This window comes from Ylistrum balloti, unplaced genomic scaffold (genome assembly GCF_031769215.1).
Source record: "Ylistrum balloti isolate Yb309-2 unplaced genomic scaffold, AGI_CSIRO_Ybal_v1 Utg370186, whole genome shotgun sequence".
NCBI classification, from domain to species: domain Eukaryota; kingdom Metazoa; phylum Mollusca; class Bivalvia; order Pectinida; family Pectinidae; genus Ylistrum; species Ylistrum balloti.
The window spans coordinates 78,808-93,989 of record NW_026782169.1 but is presented as its reverse complement, the minus strand read 5'-3'; the positions used below and the strand labels follow the sequence as shown (position 1 = coordinate 93,989).

Below are 15,182 nucleotides of genomic sequence, written 5' to 3'. Positions count from 1 at the left end.
AACAGGTGTGTATTACACGTGTGTACAGGTATATAACAGGTGTGTATTACACATCAGTACAGGTATATAACAGGTGTGTATTACACGTCAGTACAGGTATATAACAGGTGTGTATTACACGTCAGTACAGGTATATAACAGGTGTGTATTACACGTCAGTACAGGTATATAACAGGTGTGTATTACACGTCAGTACAGGTATATAACATGTATGTGTCACACGGATATACATGTACAAAACACGTAACGAGTGTATCATACTTCAGTACGATGTATTACACATGGGTACAGGTATTAGTATATATAACAAGTGTTTCATGTGTGTATACAGAAAATAAAAAGTGTATGTAACACATGTGTACAGGTATATAACATGTATATATTGCATGGCTGTCTATTTAAAAGTTTAAAAAAATGATGGATAGAATTGATAGTGTTCGACTTTTGTTTTTAAATACTTCTCTATACAAGGTGTTAAGTTAACGTGTATACAAGGACTCGTTGATACAATATGCAGTTCTGACTCTGGGCGATTACGTCCACGTGATTTTTATGTCGCGAGCTATTTAGGTATCATCACGTCCAGCCCTGCCTCTTGGGTAACAACACACAGCGACACCACTCTAGTAATTAGCAAGTTGGCACGTGTAGTCGGTTTAACTACAAAATGGAGCATTAACATCCTTTGTGACATCAGATATTACAGAACACGATATCACGCTAGTCAATCTCATTGTCTATTGAAATGACGGAACATAGAATTAGGATAAAATTGTTAAATATAATGAATTATAATATGCACTAAATGTTTAAGGACGTTTGGGGCTGGGAGGGGGGATTGGGTTGCGGGGGAGGGGGCGATATTAAGGCAGTGATGAGATTATGACGATATATATTATATTTCAATCAAGGTCAATGTCTATAAGATATTGAAAATAGAAAAAAAGGAGGTGGAGAGGGGAGGGAAGAATATATATATAAGTCATTTCAATGATGAGAGGAGTTTAAGGAAAAGGGATGTGGGATGTATACGGTGACAGAAAAATAGGATTGAGAGAAATAGACATATAAAGTATACACCAGATACGAAAGTTACACGACAGAGAGAAGCGCACAAAAAAAGAAAATGAATTATCATACTATTGGTGCAGATAAATAGCAAAGAGAGAGAGAGACAGAGAGGGGAGAGAGACACAGAGAGAGACAGAGAGGGGAGAGAGACAGAGAGAGAGACAGAGACAGGGAGAGAGAGACAGAGAGAGAGAGAGAGAGACAGAGAGAGAGAGAGAGACAGAGACAGACAGAGACAGAGAAAGACAGAGACAGACAGAGACAGAGAGAGAGAGATAGAGAGAGAGACACAGAGACACAGAAAGACACAGAGACACAGAGAGACAGAGAGAGACAGACAGAGACAGAGAGAGAGAGACAGAGAGACAGAGACAGAGACAGAGAGAGAGAGAGAGAGAGAGAGAGAGAGAGAGAGAGAGAGAGAGAGAGAGAGAGAGAGAGAGAGAGAGAGAGAGAGAGAGAGAGAGAGAGAGAGAGAGAGAGAGAGAGAGAGAGAGAGAGAGAGACAGACAGAGACAGAGGCAGAGACAGAGACAGAGATAGAGAGAGAGACAGACAGAGAGAGACAGAGAGACACAGAGAGACACAGAAACACAGAGAGACAGAGACAGAGAGAGACAGAGAGAGATATGTTACCGGCTAAATAGGACAGTAAAATTTAGACAAGAAAGAAGAAGAAATGGAAAGTTAGACGTGTGTGGTCGCAGGGGAAAAAAAGAGAATTTCGATTAAAAAGAAAATCCTTGATTGAATGAAACGTACATGTCGCGTGAGTACAATTGATTTCAGTGGCCACACAAGAACCCGATGGCTACTGGCTACTGGCGTAATGCTTAATGTCCCACACTAATTATCCGTGCTTCAGTGACTCATTGTTCGGTTCAGATAATCCGTTTGATGATATCATACACCCGAAATTATCTTTAAATCCGCGGTTTGTTGATTTTACAGGTACTTCAACCAAGAAAAAATTGCTTAATATATTTAGAAATCATTTAAAATTAAACATACAGGTCTTTGTGTATAAATATACAATTCACAACAGTAGGTTGAAAAGTCATTTAAACGTGACTGTAGATCAACACAACCACGTGTATGTATAGTTGACCTTTGACCTTTATGGGGCTGATCGATTTGCATTGATTACATTTACTTATGACACGTTGATGTTACCTATGAGAGAGATATTTGTTCGGCTTTTTATTGCCCGGCAGTGTAGGTACGAGCCGTTTTTAATAATTGATTACCAACAATGGCGGATGGACCACGTGCTTCAAGACAGATGTTATCAAACACAGCCTTTAGTTAAGGCAATATATAAACCTGGTCACGATCACGAGATCAAGTGGAGAAAGGAGAACAAATACGCAGTTTTTTCAATGAGTTCAGCTTGCTTTTTCGGGGTTTTCAAACTTCTTATCAAAATATCAGGTGATTGTTTTGTGACTCTACTGAAAGACGCCATGTTGAAAATAGGCGCATGAATAAGTCATCGTTGTTATTGTCAGTTTTGTTGTTTGAACGTGTAGGATCTGGGATAGGTTACCAATTGCCACATCATCAATTATACCAAGTACATGTAAGATTAAATGCACTTTATAGCACAGGAGAACTTATGAGGGACAGAGGTCTAACTGATATTGTTTATTATTTACAATTATAATGTAAACACAATAGTGTGTTGTTGATACAATCACATAAGTATGTATTTTAAGACGGCGAATCATCAGCGCAGAATTATTGTACTAATTAGTCTTTCGAGTCGTTAACACTTTTAAGATTACATTTAATATTTTCAGGTCTTAACAGAGAGAACATCCTGTCAGCCGTACCAGGCAATGTGTTCACATTTTCCAGTAAAAAGACCATCAAATTGGATAGCTACGTACAAATGTTTATTGTCTGTTAAACCTCCTAAGCATTATATCGGAATTCTATCTGAGATTGTAGAATTCCCAGGAAATGAAGTCCATCGCATCTCGAGATTTTAGTCAGTCATCAGAAGAACAGCAAATATATGTACACGTAGCGGAGGCATTTCCTTGTGTGCGGAGTAATACACAAAATCTGTTTGATAGTCGCATGGATGTGTTCAACCGTCTTCACCGGAAGTTCAGAGTGATGTTTTATTCATAGCAGAGGATTAATCAAGGGTACCATTAGCGTCCTTCCGCGAACGACAAGATGGTATCTATGTGTGGCAAGATAAAGTAGCGTTAGCGGAGAGTAAATGTCAAAGGGGAAATCGTGTTTGTGGCGAGCATGTCGCAACGATGTCTAAATTTGTGACCAACGTTCTGTGGCTAGTATTATCTCCCCTTGCTGGCATAATTGGTATCATAACCGCTGTTGTCATTTTACATTACACGCCGTTTCATCACGGATCAGATATTCTATTTCTCTCATACGCTGTTGCGATGTCTATCAATGGCCTCCTGCTTCCGGCTGTTCCAGCAATTGTGGAAATGACAGGAAACAAGTGGCCGGATAGTCTGTGCCAATTTTATGTTTGGGCGTTTATCAGCTTAAGAGTTTCGCAGGTTCTTACTACACTGTGCCTGTCCGTCTTGTGGTCGGCAATTATGAAATATTCGGCAAAAGGGAAAAGGATACGATTTACGTCAATTATAAAAGGGGTCGTCCCGACAGTATGGGGTCTATCGGCGGTGCTGGGGCTGTTGCCAATAATAGGGGCCGTCCCACAGTCATTCCATTCGGACGGAAAATGCTACTTTCTCAGCAGCGATCTTGGCGAAGGGATGGCGGTTGTAATAGGAGTGCTTGTGTTTGCTTGTGTTGTGTTCTCAATAATTTGTGTGTGTGACGCGACAGTTTTGTTGAAGTACGTCAGACGTGTTGCTTTAGTGAAATATGGTGCTGGGAGGTTTTATCTCCCCAAGAAAAGATCTGGTGTCCCTGGGGCTGGTACTTATACGATACACGAACGGTACCACCAGCTGACGTTTGCCTGGGACGTTTGTCGCCTGGTGCTTGTCTGGATTCTCTGCAGTGGACTGGTCAGTCACATACCGTACGCCGTAAGTATACCACATCCTTGTTCTACACATACATCCTAATGTCATGGTGGTTAATAATGAAACAAAGAAACACGCAAAAGGGCAAAGCCGAACAAATACCAGCTCATGTGATATAAAAAAACTATAGTTGTTAAATTTTGATGTGTCGCGTAGATTAAATATCAACTATTATCCCTTCTTGTTATCGATCTAAATGCTAAGAAGCGATATAGGAAGGGAGGATAGCAGGGAAAACACGATAACAAAGAAATGAGGGAGAGAAAACACGATAACGAGGTAGAGAGGGGCAAAATCACGATAGCGAGGTAGAGAGGGGGCAAATTCACGATAGCGAGGTACAGAGGGGACAAATTCACGATAGCGAGGTAGAGAGGGGACAAAATTGCGATAGTGAGGTAAAGAGGGGAAAAAATCACGACAGTGAGGAAGGAAGGGGACAAATTCACGATAGCGAGGTAGAAAAAAAAACAAAAAAACGAAAACGAGGTTGAGAGGGGACAAAATCTCGATAGCGAGGTAGAGAGGGGGCAAAATCACGATAGCGAGCTAAAGAGGGAGCGAAAACAGGATGACGAGGTTGAGAGAAAGCAAAGAAAGCAAAATCTCGATAGCAAGGTAGAGAGGGGGCAAATTCACGATAGCGAGGTAAAGAGGGGGCGAAAACAGGATGACGAGGTTGAGAGAAAGCAAAGAAAGCAAAATCTCGATAGCAAGGTAGAGAGGGAGCAAATTCACGATAGCGAGGTAAAGAGGGGGCGAAAACAGGATAACGAGGTAGAGAGAAAGCAAGAATCACGAAAGCGAGGTAGAGAGGGAGCAAAATCACGAAAGCGAGGTAGAGAGGGGAAAAATCTCGATAGCGAGGTAGAGAGGGGAAAAAATCTCGATAGCGAGGTAGAGAGGGGACAAATTCACGATAGTGAGGTAGAGAGGGGGCAAAATCACGATAGCGAGGTAGAGAGGGGACAAATTCACGATAGTGAGGTAGAGAGGGGGCAAAATCACGATAGCGAGGTAGAGAGGGGAAAAAATCTCGATAGCGAGGTAGAGAGGGGAAAAAATCTCGATAGCGAGGTAGAGAGGGGACAAATTCACGATAGTGAGGTAGAGAGGGGGTAAAATCACGATAGCGAGGTAGAGAGGGGACAAATTCACGATAGTGAGGTAGAGAGGGGGCAAAATCACGATAGCGAGGTAGAGAGGGGAAAAAATCTCGATAGCGAGGTAGAGAGGGGAAAAAATCTCGATAGCGAGGTAGAGAGGGGACAAATTCACGATAGTGAGGTAGAGAGGGGGTAAAATCACGATAGCGAGGTAGAGAGGGGAAAAAATCTCGATAGCGAGGTAGAGAGGGGGCAAAATCACGATAGCGAGGTAGAGAGGGGACAAATTCACGATAGCGAGGTAGAGAAGGGACAAAATCTCGATAGCGAGGTAGAGAGGGATCGAAAACAGGTCAACGAGGTAGGAGAGAAAGCAAAAACGTAGTTGCGAAAACACGAAAACGCCGTAGTGAAAAAGGGAAAACATCATGACGAGGAAGCAAGGAAGCGAGCGAAAAACAATGACAGAGCAAATATTCGTTTTGTTCATCTCTGTCATCGTGTCCTCACTCCCTCACACCTTCTTGTTTAGACACAAGAACACATTACGTTTTCGCACTTTCGCCCTCGACAGACTAATAAAATGCTTTTTAATTTTTTTCTTCGCAACTGAATATATGTGATGCCTTTCGGAATTAATCTAGAAAATGTCAAGTGTACGAGTTAGTTAGTCTGGTTTAGACATTTATGTCCATACTCAATTTGTATCAGACATACCCTTAGCTGCTATTTTCGCCACATACTTTCCGACATTTTACTTTAGTCACTTCCGGTTACTGACCAACATGGCGCCGGTAAACCGCACGCGAACCTAAATCTATCTTTCAATATAGATAATTGGCAACTTTCATTGACTACAGTAACAATCGGTCAGGCGGGACAGACAAATCACAGGAAGTCGTTATCAAGGATCGTGTTTTGAGGCGTGTTGAACTCGGACAGCACTCTCCACTTGTCTCGTCTAGGGTTAGTTCTATTTCGTAGTGTGCTGCCATTTGCTTTCATAAAGAGATACCGCCTGTATCATACTACACTAAAATATTGAGCAAAGATGCAAAGTTTATTAAAAAGTCACGTGAAAGTGCAAAATATAGAAATTAAAAAATAAGACAAACTGTTGTCTAGCGCTTTCACCTTTTCAGGTTTATCTTAAAAAGACATGTATTGTGTGTGTCATAATTGCATGAGTTCATATTGCACAAAACACAATTAAACAGTGTGATGGGATTTTATTGTGGTCTGTTTAGAATCGGTTTAAGAATTTTAATAGATTGATTTTTTCACTTTTCTAATATAATGGTGTCTTAATATTACTGACACAGAGTAAAACGTTGAATTTTGATAATATATTTATTGTCAACTCCGAATTGCAAATCTTAATTTATATGGTACTTCAATGGCTCACTAATTACCACGAATTTTTTTTTTCAAAACAGCTTATAAAAATATCGAATATTTTCCGTTGTATCAACCTGAAATAAAGAATTTTAGGTCAGCTGACTGAAAATATCAAGATGACAATCATTGCATTTCGTTCGTTTTCGTGCGCGTCCGCCGTCCGTCGTCCGTCGTCCGCCGTCCGCCGTGCGTCATAATTATCATATTTCCGGATTCTTTTCTACTTGCGGAATTAAGCTCAAGCTTGCCTGAAATGATCCTTAGATCGACTTGACCATATGTTATCATTTTCCAGGTCAGTCAGAATTCCAATATGGCCGCCATTTTGAATATCACGTTTTAATTGTCTTCTCTTGTCCCACTGGTACCATTGTCTGCATTGAGATAAAATTTGTTTAAATGTTGAAAAACTGAAATGAAGAAATGAAGATTTTTGTTACCCTTACCACTCATAATTGTTTGACAATAGTTCCCGCTTCCTCTTTTGTTGTCATGTAATAGATAAGACTTTTAGTCAGGTGACTCTTTAGGTTCACGTGTATTTGTTTATTTCCTCATCTTTCATTCTTACAATTTCTTTCCTGCAATTTCTTCCTTTGTTCTTGTTTTCATATGAATAATAGATATTCTGCGAACACGAACTTTTACGATAAGTAATTCACGATAAAAAATTCACATTGTCGTGATAAAACTTCAAGAACCAATATTTTTGCTCAAAACATGTTAATTGTACGTAGTGATGTTTTTACTTCTAGACAGTATATTTACTGTAGAAACAAATTCATCACGAAAATCGGGGAACGACAGATAATAATAATGACTTTCTTCTGTATCCCGCAGAAATGCTTTATAATTACCCAAAACCGAAAATTCCTGGTGATGTAATTTCGATAACTTTATCGCAATCTTCTCATTAATTCTAGATATCGGAACATTATTTCACAATGTTTGAGCAAAAAAGTACACCCATTTTGTAAGGATTTTATGGATTTATCATCTGACACATCTTGCGGAAACTGACAGGTTTTTATCTGATGGTACTAATTAAATCCCTGACACTCTAGAGGTAATGCCGTTTTATCATGCTATATATGAATGTCGCTCATTTGTCAGTTTACCAACGTTTATTTTACATTTCATGTGAGCTAAGCAAAGCAAAAACTGTAAATTTCAATATTTGTCTTCTTGCAATGGATCAGATCAGCACAGAGCGAGTTGTTGGTTTTGAATCCAACAGTCAGCACACAAAAATGTCATTTCATCAATAATTCTGTGCTGTTCAAATCCGATTCGACAAAATATATGTGTACACTCTTAGACTTCCTTTTGAAATAACCATTATCTATATGTACATATTTTTATTTCATATTTAACTGAAAGGATTTTCATCGATATATGTACACTTGACGCCTTCGAAAATTTCCCCGGAAAAACAAATTTAAAAATAATCCATATATTATTGAGGGAACTTCCGGAAAAGCAACAAGATCGTTATATGGCACGCGAAATAATTTTCTGATTCGTTTTAAATTTGATGATATCACTGTGCCATCGATTTCAAATTTTACCATAACTTTTTTGTAAGAATGTGACATCGTCGGATACTGTCGGATATTCCACCATAGAATGCTGTTATTAGATAACTTTTCTATATTTTTCATTACCAGTGATGTTAACGTCCCTATTTTACCCATAATGCCACGCGTGAATGCCCTGTTAGTAAACGTATTAAGATACTTGTGGAGGAGGTGATAGAGTAGTCAATAAAACATCAGACATCGATACGTCATGTGAAAATTGCTAGAAGCGGCCATTGTTCTTAGCAAAATAAAATCTTATCCTGCCTTTTCGCGGTTGTGTCCTTGTGTATAACATTTTATTCACATTGCTTTGGATAGCATATGACGGTCCTCCCAGAAGTTGTTCAATGTCAGTTAACCACTAAATATTTTAAGGATAAGGAGTCTCGGCTTAAACATGAACATGTCGATAGACACAGACCGAGAAACACAGCAAGTAAACAACAAAACGCTAGAAAATAGTAATTGACGTCACATTGTCGATGTCAAGTCCACATATACCCGAGAACATGCTATGTGCATGTGGACATATATTGACTTGTTTAGACTAGGTTTAGATATAAAATCGAATACTATGAAAAAGTGTAATTTTTATTGAATACCGTCTCAGGTCCTTGCGGCCTAGTCTCATAATCATGATAGAAAGTCTTAAGTTCGCTTGGATGTTTGATCGTGATTAAATTCAGAAATAATCAGACAAAAGGAATTAACGAATGTTAAAATATTCCTCGGAAACTGTATTTGCATACTTTAAAATTTCTGAAGACCAACACGTTTTCGGAAAAACCAGCCAAATATAAATAAAAAAAAAAACCTGTAAAATAACAGAAATGCAATACGGAAATATGAAAAAAACATTATCCTGTTTATCACCGGAAGCGTATTGAATTAAAAAAAAAAAGAAAAGACTGAAATGTATGCATAACCTTGTAGAAATAGATTGGATAATAACATAGATTAAGAAAATAAACAACTTCTGTTTTGCGTGGTGAAACGGAATTGCATTCCTGTCATCTGCACATGCCGGCTGTCGATATATATGCAGAATAACACCGGGAGATCTAGATAGATAAAGTGGACAACGATGGCATCTTTGCACGGAAACATGTCGTGCAAACATACCTTGATATTAACGAGAACATTGAACGCGCTGTTTGCTATTTATTTTTCTCAAAATAAGATATTGATACGACGTCTTACACCACTTTTGACATTTCTGAGATACACCGAAGGGACTTAAGCATTGAAATAAAAAAATACTCGCTTTTAACGCTACTTCCGGATCTGAAAGATATACGATGATGAATGAGTGTAGGGATGAAGTGCGCCGGCGGATGCAAATCGAGTAGCCTAGAAGATGTTTTCATCACTGAAACACATTTTATGATGCCCCCGTAATCGATAAGTTTACTGTCAGCAAAAACTCGTGTTGAACAATTAATCCAGCTGTCGTTCAAATGTTGATTAACTTTAAAGTCTTCCTAAGGAAACATTTTATAAAAGGATGTAATAAAAACGGTTTGCACAGTTCATACTGGAAAACAAAACATTCCAGTTTTACAAATCATGTAATCACCCACATGTACTCTTAATTGTAAAATAAGGTTAATCTGGTGATAGAACAAAACTTCCTGTATATTAAAATGTTGATTATCTGTGTTAGAGTGAAAAACTGCCGGTTAGTTGATGAAATTCTATGTATGTTGAAAATCGATGTCTTTTGCGAAATTCATCTCAATCTTGATCAATTAAACTCTTGCAATGCAACCATTTCTGAGACAGATGACCGTGATTTACTCCTTTCTGGAAAAGCTTGATAAATGGAAAAATACATATTTTACGACAGCATACGGTGTACATTTCTTGTGATTTACAAGGAGATTACCCTTGTACATGTACACATGAAGCAGGACAAGAGTCCAGGGAAGCAGGATTATGTTCAAACAACTTAAACAAAGCTGCGTTCTATGTGTATTATAATTCATCCCGATATTCAGAGATGCGTTCGATACGCACTAGCGTATTATGATTTGCCAAAAGATGCGTTCGATACGCACTATGCTATACAAAAAATGCGTTCGATACGCACTATGTGCTATCTAAAGGTGCGTTCGATAAGCACAATGATCTACTGAAAGATGCGTTCGATACGCGCTTTGATCTAACCAAAGATGCATTCAGTGTTCGCTATGAGCTATCCAAAGATGCGTTCGATACGCATAAATGATCTACCAAAAGATGCGTCCGATACGCATAAATGATCTATCAAAAGATGCGTCCGATACGCTCTATGAACTATCCAAAGATACGTTCGATACGCACTATGAAATCCAAAGATGCGTTCGATACGCATAAATGATCTACCAAAAGATGCGTCCGATACGCATAAATGATCTACCAAAAGATGCGTCCGATACACTCTATGAACTATCCAAAGATACGTTCGATACGCACTATGATCTACTAAAAGATGCGTTCGATACGGGCTATGCTCTACCAAAAGATGCGTTCGATATGATTTTTCTTTCGATAACATTGGATCCTCCTGAGTCGCCCCTTAGCTAGATTTATCATTTAGGCCCTTAGCGTCCCTGACAGGAACTAGAAGGACGAATCAGCTGTATTGTGCAGTTTAATTTCATTGTTTTGCTTCCCTGTATCTTTTCTAAAGGTGTGTCTTCGATATGCAACCGACTTCACGTCCTCAAAGGAAATGACAGTTACCTTTTCTAAGAAGACATTTTGTGATATATTTTACATGTCGTTTTCATTTCTTACTAAATACATGTACATACATTATTGAACATTTTTTTCTTTTAAAACTAAGACCGAAATTATATTTAGGGAAACACTCGTGACGCTGAGGTAATATAAAACTGTGTTGTTGTGAGAGTCTGATAAAATGCTATTACAAACAGGTTAATCACGAAACAGACAGCCATTCTACCGGAACAGTTTATCTTGATAACATGAAAGTATAATTATACAGGAAAAACAAATTACCTAAGAATTTAGAAACTGAATATTTAAATACCGCACAATTGTTGATACTGTTCTTAATCCCGCGATAAACATCGGTTTACACGTTGCGTGCTTATATATATTGTGTGACCTTTAGCGATTGTTAAGTCATGCGTCAATATATCACGTGAAAAATAAAAGAGAAAAGAAAAAAAATCTGAATCGAAACTCAATGAAGTAAATATATTGACAGGGAAAGTGATACAGGTCGCCATCAAACTCGTGTTGTTGTACATGCTGGGATAGATTGGTTATCATTGATTGACTTACATAAAAGTTCAGTGCCCAATAAACTGTATGTAAAACCTCGCCGGTAATTCCCTCTGTGTACGGTGCCGTACATCTCCCCGACTTCTATCCTGTATTTAACCATCTACAGTCTGTGTCACAAGAGTAATTGAAGCCATCGAAAAAAAAAAAAAAAAACAGCAGTTTATTTGGATAGCACGCACACAATGCTCATTTCACCTGACACGTGCATGCGTTTCCTCTGTTGCGGGGTTATACTGCTTTCTAGACACGGGTGACGCCCGGAAATATGGGCCTTACGTGATAATACGCACCTGCCAGACACGTGTATATCTCGTTTATAAGCAAAACGTCAACCAGCTATTCCTGAAGATATGATCTTCTGAATGTTTTGCAGAAATCTGACAAGTTTTTGTAGCTGAAATTGGGGTTTGAACTCCCATCAGCTGAATCCAGGAAATGCTTAGACATTTCTGTCTGGAATTCCAACAATATTCGAGCTATCACTCTTCAATTTTTTTACGATTAATAAAAGCTTTCGTCGAAATACTTCTAATATTGAGTTTGTCTCGCTGCCTTTAGATTCCTTGATGTATTGAACCATCACTATGAGTTTTCTACAATTGGCCTGTAGAAAACATATCCAGCTCTAATACATTTTGATGTGTTTCTTGTATCTGATATATAGTCTTTAACAAATATAAACATTAAACGGAACGTACGATAAAAACGAAGTAGTTGGAGCTCTTTTTCGTTTAAGGTAAAAAAAGACCCCCGTGACTTTCTACTTTAACATCACACGCATTTTTCTAAGGGACATGGGTAGGTACATCTCCAGATATATTAATATTTGGTCAGTATGAACACGTTTCATTTCCAATTTTATAATAACAATGACAAATAAAAAAGATTATTTCAGAAACGTTACATTACTACAAATGTCGCTAATTAACAAATCTGTGGAAATTTCATCAGATAAGTGGCAATAAAACACGCTTGGTTTATCCGTTTTTCATTGATTCTCGTTTAAGATGTAATTATGCCACGTGCCCTGTCATCATGCGTTCACACACGTATAAACTCGATGACCAATACAAACAGCAGAAAAAAATAAGTAGACTATTATAAGCGCGGCATTCATTTTCCCATGAATCATTCAGCATGCTTGTGGTTCATGGGGGTGGCGTATGGCTCCGAGCTTTTGTCACTCTACTAGACAGTATCTGTTGCAATTGACATCATGTTTGCAAAGAGCTAATATTTGATATAGGAACATATTTTTAAATCTGACTAACTGGTGACTTATGAGATAGAATAGAATATGAGATACAGAATCTTGACACAGGGTCACTTAGCAGAATAATTACGATATAAAAATAATACAATCTTTGTTAGAAAGTGTTTAGCAGAATGGCTACGGTCTATAGTTTAGTGTCGTTAGGCGAAATAGGTCACACATATCTAAGGATGATGGTCATATATCGAAGTACACAATAACTTCAGAGTTGTGTGGCGGTAAAACTGGAATATTGATTACACTACCACTTAGGGCATTTCACGTTTAACGAAAAAACATTGGCGACAAATGCAGGTCCGGTCAATGGCCTGCTGTGTCCTGATCTAAGAGTAGAAAAATGTGGGACACTATTCCAGACCTAGGTAATTTACAAATGTGTCTTTCCAAGCGAACATTTGAAATTCAGCAATGTATATCGTAGAAGTTGATTTATTTGCCCCCCCCCCTACCCCCACCCCTCCCAACCCCTGTTCTCCGCACAATCGTGCTTCTTTTCTGCTTTAGTTTAAATTGAATGATATTGAAGAGAGCAATATTTGTAAGTCTTCGATAGCTACAAAATCGCCGCTTGCATGACATGGTCGATGTATGATTTGCGCGTACCGGAAACACAATTCTGCTCGACAGACATATAGCTCGATTGATCACGCCCATGTTGTTAACATTTGAAAGTTGTCTCGTTTTCGGAGATTTTCAATCTTTTTCCTTTTCGTTTTTATAATTTAATGATCAATTTTTGCCTTGCAGAATTAAAAGCTTCCTGTTACACTGTACTTCTGTCGCGAGGAGATAAACTCTGGAAATAAACAGTATATTTATTAGATTCGTCCTCATTATACCAGGAACACATTTAAAATATTGTATAACTTTAACCCTTAAACTCAGTGTATATTGTGTGAAAGGATTTTACTAGCACAGCCAGCACTTTTATATAGACCAGCAGATGGCAATCAGTCTTCTCGCCGCTTCGGTATGACTAATCTCGCTTATAAGGAGATGCACATGTTGGCGCACACTTAAGCTTGCACATGCATGTATCGATATTTCTGCCAAAGTAGGAATCGGCTGCCGGCAATTCGTAGGCACTTTTTAATGCAACTATAAGAATAATAAGTAAACAAGATATCATATCTCCTCGAGTGATATATGCCCTTTCTCACGGTCACATGCACAAACACAGACTACATATTTTTTACTAGTCCTCTCCTGCGTCTCTGAAAGATTGGCAGCGCTCTGGCAGCTTCGTTCTTTAGGGGATTCTCATCAAATTTTCACTCACTCATTAAGCATCAAAACATCTTGGACAAGTTTGAGTTTCACGGGTTTGGGTCAAGGCCAGGGTCAAGGCCAAGGTCACTTTTTAATAATTTTTTTTAAGAAAATCGTCTCTGCTCTCGCGGCTTCATTTCTTGAAGGATCCTCGTCAAATTTCACACACTTAAATTTAAAGCATCAAATTATCTTTGACAACCTCTAGTTTCAGGATTGTTGAATCGAGGTACCGATTACTGTGATTATTTTTTTAAGAAAATCATTGTTAGCGCTCTGGTGGTTTCGTCCCTTGAAAGCTTCTCGTCATATTTGACATACGCACGTGTATAAACATCAACTCATCTGGGGCAAGTTTTTGTATCTTGGCTATTGGGTTGTTTTATCGAATTTGAGTTTAGATTATGATTATGTTGATATTTTCTTGCTCTTGTGTTCAAAGATTACACTATAACGCGGTCAGCTTTGAAGTCAAGGCTTATGTAATAACTGATTAGAAGTTTATACAGAAGACACACAACTGAACAGCACCATTTCATGTAAACGCAGAGTTTAACACATTAGATTGAAACAATGAAATAAACTGCTTCATACATCTGTTTTATCCCTGTATGACTCGTCAGTGATGCTTAGGACCTAAAAAGGGTAAAATCCAAGAATGAGGGATATAAAACCTGAACGGAAACTGTCGTCATGTCACAAAACAAAAAAGTTTGAAGCACGTGCTGAATAGTATTTTGAACCGCCTGAATACAATAATCATCGCGTGATATACATGAGTGATCATATCTATCGCATTTCAGACTTTAAGACTAATCCAGTTTAGTATCTGTGTCTAGTATTAATGATCTGATTTGTAACAAGCAATTTCATTGGGTTGGGATTTAACTCTAATGTCAAATTTGATGACATAATACACAGGAAACTACTTTCAACGTCATTTACGAACTTAAACAAGAAAAATGGCGTTCTTTACTGGCTTCGCTTCCGCAAAGATGCTCATCCGCTTTTGATCTTCAGTCAACAGACCTAAAAACCTATAATCGTTGATTATGTTAATTATTACGACCCGATCGGAGATAAATCGTTGCCCGATAGGGATGTTTTTCTTTATTCTAAACGATCCTTTGTGGTAACACAGACCCCAAAAGGGTTC

At 38.3% G+C, this 15,182-nt stretch overlaps 1 protein-coding gene across 1 annotated transcript in view; it reads left to right on the top strand.

Moving 5' to 3' along the window:
• Positions 1-3,344: 3,344 nt before the first annotated feature.
• LOC132551202 (uncharacterized) overlaps positions 3,345-15,182 on the top strand; it is a 39,101-nt gene continuing 27,263 nt past the window's right edge. The window contains exon 1 of the mRNA XM_060215313.1: positions 3,345-4,109. Within this exon, the coding sequence (XP_060071296.1) occupies positions 3,345-4,109 (765 nt within the window). The remainder of the gene's footprint in view (positions 4,110-15,182) is intronic.